At 44.5% G+C, this 7,407-nt stretch overlaps 1 protein-coding gene across 1 annotated transcript in view; it reads left to right on the top strand.

The window, feature by feature from the left end:
• Positions 1 to 839: 839 nt before the first annotated feature.
• The window catches only part of CSUI_008052 (uncharacterized protein), a gene marked incomplete at its 3' end in the record, with an annotated part of 11,294 nt that continues 4,726 nt past the window's right edge, over positions 840 to 7,407 (top strand). The window contains exons 1-4 of the mRNA XM_068068191.1: positions 840 to 3,943; positions 4,909 to 5,696; positions 6,423 to 6,554; positions 7,222 to 7,329. Coding sequence (XP_067919836.1) covers positions 2,532 to 3,943; positions 4,909 to 5,696; positions 6,423 to 6,554; positions 7,222 to 7,329 — 2,440 coding nt within the window. The 5' untranslated portion in view covers positions 840 to 2,531. The remainder of the gene's footprint in view (positions 3,944 to 4,908; positions 5,697 to 6,422; positions 6,555 to 7,221; positions 7,330 to 7,407) is intronic.

Below are 7,407 nucleotides of genomic sequence, written 5' to 3'. Positions count from 1 at the left end.
TGAACCGACCACGGCAGAAACTCACCCGCGGCACAGCAGGAGTCAGGAGACCCGGTGGGAGGTTGCATACGTTCTGTTTTCCTTCATTCAAGGTGATCGCGTCATCCTTTTAGAGGCCCTTCCTTTTTGGATTGCAAGAAACCTAGTGTGAAAGCCGTAAAAAGCACCCGTCAATCCTCTTTCACGGCAGGCCTTACGACGGAGTGTCGGCACACAGCACAGCACACCTGGCAGGCAGCCCAGCCCAGCCGGGAGCAGACCGCCTCCCCGGTCATTGATTTTCTTGACTTTCTTACATTCTTGGTGGTCTTCAAACTCCTTTCTGACTACTCGCTGGGCCTCTCTGTTTGTCTCACTACTCAGAACCGATCGATAGTGATGAGTCTCCATAACCGAAGTTGACAAGAAAAAGGCCAACTTTTGGAACTTCTGTGCATGGCCCCGCGCCTATGAGCCTATGCCAGCGAATGGCGGCCCCTCCTCCGCCCCCGCCACTCGGTCTGCCGGTTAAGCGAAGAATTCGGGGCAGCTTTTCAAGAGGAAGAGCTGGAACGCTTGATAGATATACACGTCCTCCCAAGTCGTGCGGCGAGTCACCGAGTCATAGCTCGATCGCCTTACCAGCGGAAAACGGAATAGCTGAGCTAGGACAGCTAAAAGAAGATGTCGGATCGATAGAAACAACCTATGGAGGAGGGTGGAGAAGTTTGAATTCACTGGATCGTGTGATGGATTAGAGTAGGTACATGTAATTTAATTGAGAGGGAGGCGGGGGCTAGGAAGAGGCGAAGGAAGAGAGAGGGGGGCGGCCCAGCCAAGGGTCAGTAGCGAATCAGTCAAAATAATTGTGTCATGGCGTTGCATGATGTGTGTCTGTCTAGTTCGAGGTTCTTGTTCGTTTTTGAAGGGATTGTCTTCTAACCTTATCAGTATCTTTTCTTTCTTTTTCTTCCGTGGTAACTGGTCAATCGCTTAGCTTCTTTTTTCGTGACATCGAAGGGAAGTCATGAATCGCACGAGGACGTATGAATAAGACTTTCCAGAGAAGAATGTCGGTAGTATTCCATAGATAGCCAAACGTAGCTGTTGTTGTTGTTCTCGTTCTTTTGCCAGGTTCCTTTCAAGCATCTTTTCTATCGCCGTCGTCTTCATCATTCAGACAGAAGGGTCGGTGGTCTGCGTTCACCTCATTTCCGTTTCCACCTGCCACTTCTTTCTTCCTTTTTTCCAAATTTAGTTCTTCTTTAAGCAAGCGAAGATGTCTTGATTTTCGTTTATCAGGTTAAAGAAAGATAGTAAGAAGGTTCATTTCTCCTAGCAGCACAAGAGTTGGCTACCGAAAAATCCTCTCTCCCAGTCGTCATTCATCTTCGTCAGTCTCTTCTTTTTTCCGTGAATTTCTCCCTCTTGTCTTTTTGAAAACACTTGGAGGTTTCTCAAGAGCCATAGATAGTCATATTCGGGTATAGATACACCTGAGCTCGAGCGCGAGCCACTTCAAACCCATCGGTCGATCGATTTCTTCCCCTGTTCAGATGCAGGAAGAACCAGTGTGGAATTGAAGTTCTTCATTCCTTCCTCCTTTTCCTGTTCATCTCTCCCTCCCTTCTATCTTTCTATCTATGTTTCCTTCGCTTCCTTCTTTTCTTTCGTGTTCTCCATCTTCCGACCTCTTGACTGACAGTTTCGACCGGTTGGCGTTCCATAGAGGAGAGGGATTGCTTCATTGATTGTCTTTTCATCGCATTCGCTTCACGATCCATAAGAAGAATTTCCTTCGCTCCATTCATTCATCGCCTTCTTATCTCCCACTGTACACCTCGTCCTAACCCCGTCGCCGTCTTCTTTTCTTCTCCTCTTTGGTTCTTTTCTGGCTTTATTGAACGGCACTCATAAATCGCATCACATGCATGACTTTCCTCTCCAAAACAGTCAACGGAAAGGAAGGAGAAGTGAAGATCTTGTTTCTTCAACAGCTGCAAACGTCACTGACACCTTCAACTCCTTTGGCTAGATCTCTAAGGTCGCTCTTTCCTAGGATTGACGTTCGCTTCTTCTGTTTTAATTCTCTCCCGAATTGTCTTCAGCTCATGGAAAGGTATAAAGGTATAGGAGGTACAGAGTGAGTGTAACAACAGAGCGCTGCAACTCCCCCTCGTAATAGACTCGCACCCTTTCTGAAGATTTAGATCTCTCTTTTTGGGTCTTCTCACCTATCTCTAAAGACATCTTATGGTTCTTTTTCTTTCCATTGAGGAAAAAGGAAAGAAACAAGCCAAGCAAGAGAAGTTGATGATCCAGTGAAGAGACGCGAGAAAGACAGGTCATCTCTTTCCATGTATTCTCAAGCCATTCACCTTGGTAGAATTCTCCCCCTGCAATCCTTCATGTTGCACTCCCTCATCTCTCTCAGTTGAAGTATTGACCTTCCTTCCTTTCCACACCCTCCGGTCAGGTTCTCTTTCCTCTTTTCTTTCCCTTTCTTCTCATCCTTTCATCTGCGTCTTTCTGTTTCCCATAACGACGCACAAATGAAGTACATTATCCTCCTTAAGCCGGGCGGCTGTAATGTAGCAGCGTCAGCAAGGTTAGCTGTGAGAGGTCTCTTGCCTTCTCCTACCTCTGCTTCCACACGTCGTCGATTGTCTCTTTCCTCTCTCCCTTCATGTGGACAGGAGTTGCCTCTTCATTCTCTTCAACAGACGCCCGTCACTTCTTCTTCTCTTTTGCTCTGTTGTTCTCCTTCTCTTCTCTCCTCTTCTTCACGTCTCACCTCCTTGCACCGTCCTTTACACAGAGAGATGAGAATCTCCGTGAGACATCTTTCCTCTTCTTTGCCGCCTACCTCACCCCCTCCCCAAGGAGCTCAGTCTCTTTCTTCTGCTTCTCGTTCTTCTCCCTCCCCATTCTTAAGCCACGCAAGAAGGTCGGTTTCTCTTAGGTTGTCTCTCTCTGGCACAAGCAGAAGTTTGTGCATGTATCGTTGCGATCGCATGAAGATGGCGTTGTCATCCTCCTCAGGTATCAGAGAGGGACTTAGGAGAAGAAGAAGGAGTCTAGCAAACAGCTGTCACACACAGGCATGGGGGGGGGATGAAGAGAGAAGAAGTAGGCGAAGAAAAAGGAAAGGAGAGAATGGTTCTTCTTCTTCTTTCTCAACGGCTCTTCGTAGATCTCATGTCCGAGCCACCTTTCCATCTCTTTCTCTCTTCTCTTCTTCTTTTTCTATTCTTCCTTCATATCTTCAGAGAAAGAATGCAGTTCAAGATAGACCGCCACAAAAAGATAGAAAGAGATTCTTCTCTTCTTCTTATCCTCTTCTCCTGCGTCAGAATCTTCTTCCCTTTCCTCTCCTGTCTTATCTTTCGTATGATAGAAAGACAGGGATGAATGAGGAGTTCGATGGCTCAAGAAGAAGATATATAAGTACCACACCAAGAAATGGACTTGAGATAAGAGATAGAAAGATGAGAAATCTTTCTTTCTCTTCTTTCTTCAGTCCAAGATATACAAGTTCCCAGCTCCATAGAGGAGAAGAAGGAAAGTGTGTCGATACTGCGCTTCGATTCTCTTCTTCGTCTTCTTTCGCTTCTTCTTCTTCTCTACTTGAAACAGCTAGGAGAAAAGCTTCTTTCGCTTCAGCTATCCCTTATGCAGGGGGAGAAGACGGTGTATCTGCAGCTACTCATGAGAAGGAGAAGAGAGAGGAACAAGAATCTCCCGATGGAGGGGTTGGCGAAGGTAATAGAAATCTACAGGCGAGAAACGGTGTCAAAGAAGAGGGAGAAGAAGAACAAAGAAAAGTCTTTGTTGATAGAAGTGAAGGAGAGCTCGAAGAAGAGAAGTTAAAAGAAGAGGAAGAAGATGACGATTTCCAGCCATGTGTGCAAGATGAGGATTCCCTAGCTCTCATGCAGCAGATGTGCGAATCTTTCAACGAAAGGTTAGCTGCCTTACACATGTACTACGCATGTAGACATACATATAGACATATGCATACATATACACGGAGATATACAAGTGTATGTACAGAATCTGCAACTATAGAGTCACCTAGAGAAAGTAGACACGTATACATGCACAAAATCGTGTACATAGATATAGATAGATAGAGAGGTCAAAGATGGATATGAGCCGTAGTGTATTTCCGTGTGTCTGTTTGCGATAGAAGCTATCATGAGTGTCGTTTGTCGAGGTAAAGAACTCCCGACTGTTTCTACGTTGTGTGTCTCTAGAAATATGGCTTCCTTCCTTCTTCCTTCCTCTCGATCAGCAAGTAGGTAGGTAGAGGAAGGAAGTCTATCGATGCTATATATACATATGTGTATGTGTATACGTCCATATCTACATGGGAAGGAGAGAGGGAAAGGGAGAGGGGAGGAGATCGTTGCATTCCTGTACCTCCAAAAGAGTAGTTAATGATCTCTCCAGATTCATCTTCATCTCCCCTTGCTGTTTCTTCTCTTCTTTGTGCGTGTATCTCGTTACAGATAATTACTACCTCGAGTGTTTCTTTCATTCGTATGTGCTAGTTCAAGTGCCTCCACGTCTATGTATGTTGTGTACTCGCATATCTCTACCCTTAGGTACATACCTAGACATAGAGATTCAGTAGGTTCATCCCCGTACCTGTACATCTCTGTATCTCTATATCGATCTACCTCTCTCTCTATGTATATGCGTAGGTGTAATATAGGGTGGTATGAAACATACCGCTTCACAAGTCATAGTGGCTGACTTTCCTTCTCCATACATCCCTCCATAGATACACACCTTTGTACGTTTTTCCTATGTTAGAAGCTCTCCTATCTCTGGTCCTTCACATCTTTCGATCCCTTTCCTCTGGGTTCGATCGCTCTCTCTCTCTCTGTCTCTCTTGTCTGTCTTTCTCTTCTTTTTTCTCTGTAGACGACATCGACGGGCCCATCGTAAGAGTCAACGTCATACACTTCACATAGTTCAAGAAGATGCTGATGGACTCATCCCCTCTATCATGTCTCCTTCTTCTTCTTGTCTCTCTTCTTCTTCTACTCCTACTAGTCACTCGTCACTCTCTTCTTCTTCTTCTGATGCTGCTGCTGCTTCAAGTCAAGCAAGAGATGCCTCATTGTCCTTTTCTTCTTCAAGTTCGTCGCCGCGCTTTGACTATCTCTCTCCCTCCTCGTCTTCTGCTTCTTGTTCTTCTTCGACATTTTCCTTTACTTTTGATCCTCTTCCTTCATCTTCTTCTTCGTCAGGCTCTTCTCCAAAGAAGGATCGAAATCTATCTCCTTCTTCCTCTACGAGTGATCCCCGGTCTGACGCTTCTTATAGTCAGTCATCTTCTCCCTCTTCGTCAGCAGAGAAAGAGAGATGGATGATGAGAGAAGAGGAAAGCAAAGGAACCGATAGAGAAGAAGGCAAGAAATCTCGAGTCCTTGCTTGTAATGATCTTCATGATGGAGATAAGAGGGGAGGAAAGATAGAAAGGCAAAAGGAAAAAGAAGAAGAAAAGCAGAGCAACAGAATGATGAGGAAGAATGGATACGCCACGAATCACGCGAACACTTGGGCGGAAAGCTCCTCCTCCTCTTCTTCTTCTTCGTGCGCATCGAAATGTCGAAACGTGCAAGAGAATGATCGAGAAGAGTTTCTTGTCGTTGATCTAGAAAAACTCCGAAAGGAATCTTTGCTCACATTCCTGCCTGTACAAACAGGTATGATAGAAAGCATCTCGGGTGTATATACACCTTCTTTCAGGGATTCTAAATTTACATCGCGTCATACAGTAGAGACGGTCTTGTGTAGATATGCCCCAGGTGTACTGGTAGTAGTTGTAGATGATCGCACTGCACTTTTGTTTCGTGTATCCTGCAATTCATGATGCTGACAATACTGCCTCCTCTCTCTCTCTTCTTCTTCAAATAGCCTTTCCCCTCTCTCTCTCTCTTCGCGCCGCACCAGGTAAACAGACAGATAGCTTAGAGATTCATCAGAGACCATTGACGATAGATAGATTGAAGATACATAGACAGAGTAAAGATAGATAGATAGATAGATAGAGATTCAAGTATCCTTTTATCTCTTATGTACATGCGGCACTTGTTCTTCTTCTTCTTTCCACGTGTCTGTACCCCTACTATTTCTGCAGAACTTACGCACGGACAGGATTTGTCCTGAAGAAAGGTGACGCACAGTACATGTGCCTTGTTTCTCTCCTCTCTTTTCCTTTCTCACTTGGCAATTCGTAGCTATCCTTTCTCTCTATTATATGTCTACCCGACATCACTCTATCTATCTATCTATTTATGTAGATGCAAGAGATATTTACAGAAATGTTTTCTTTTGTGTGTATCGATCGATCTCTGTTCTTCTTCTGTCTGTTGTGTATCTTCTTCTCTTTTCTTTCTCTTGCTTTCTTTTCTTTCTCTGTTTCTTTGCAGTGTTGAGAGCGTTAGTTGATAAGCATCCAGGGATGTATGTATGGAGAGAAGGCTTCGTCCATACAGTCCAGCAGTTGCTAAATGACGCCGGGATTGTCGCCAATACTCCACCTACAGAAACTTCTCTCAATCGTAAGATGTCTTTCTTCTTTTCTACATTCTTTCTCCCCTTCTTTTTGGATTCTTTCCTTCATTTCTCTCTTCTTTCTTTCTTTCTCCCTCTCTCTCTCTGTTCTATGACATTCGCTCCTCTCTAGAGAGCTGCTTGACTCTCTTCGATTCCTATCCATATGAAAGGGTCATGAAGAAAGATGCCTGCCTACAATGTATACGTGTATGTATGTGTGTATGTGCTGTCTCCATAGTACTACTGTCTCACGCTTAGTCTTGCTGTTAGACATAGCAACTCTCTCAATCTTCAATACACCCCAATCCATAGATAGATCTACAGAAAGACAGATAAAGAGTGAGAGAGAGAGAGAAGAAAAAGAGTGTTAAGAAGAAGAAGTGGAGTGGGGTAGTTGTCCTTCTTTATACTTCGATAAGAAACAGACCGATACACATCACAGTGACAGTAGGCACACGCACCTAAGGAAGGAAGGAAGAATGAAAGAGACCTAATTGAGAGAGAGAGAAAGTGTGCTTGAATTAGGTTAGCTGGTCTGTGATGTATATATGAATATGCAGGTACCTATGAGTCCACTTGTTAAAGAGGCGACAGAGAGAAAGAGATGAAAGTTCTTCTCAGCTACATTCCTGTCTCTCTCCATTTTTCTTCTTTCTTTCTTTGTGTGTATAGAGGCGTTTGATGTGTTGGATAAGAGTGACAATGAGATAATAGATCTTCTTGAAGCTGTCCGAGGTCTCCCACAGCTATGCCGAGCTAGCCATCTCGATCGGATTCAAGGTAAGCTATGAGGGTCTTCCTCGCAAGGAAGAAAAGAGGAAGACCGCGTAATGATCGTTCTTTCTTTCTCTTTCATTC

Source organism: Cystoisospora suis, assembly GCF_002600585.1.
Source record: "Cystoisospora suis strain Wien I chromosome Unknown contig_4398, whole genome shotgun sequence".
NCBI lineage: Eukaryota > Apicomplexa > Conoidasida > Eucoccidiorida > Sarcocystidae > Cystoisospora > Cystoisospora suis.
Note: the sequence above shows the minus strand (reverse complement) of the source record. Positions and strands in the feature narration are given on the sequence as shown.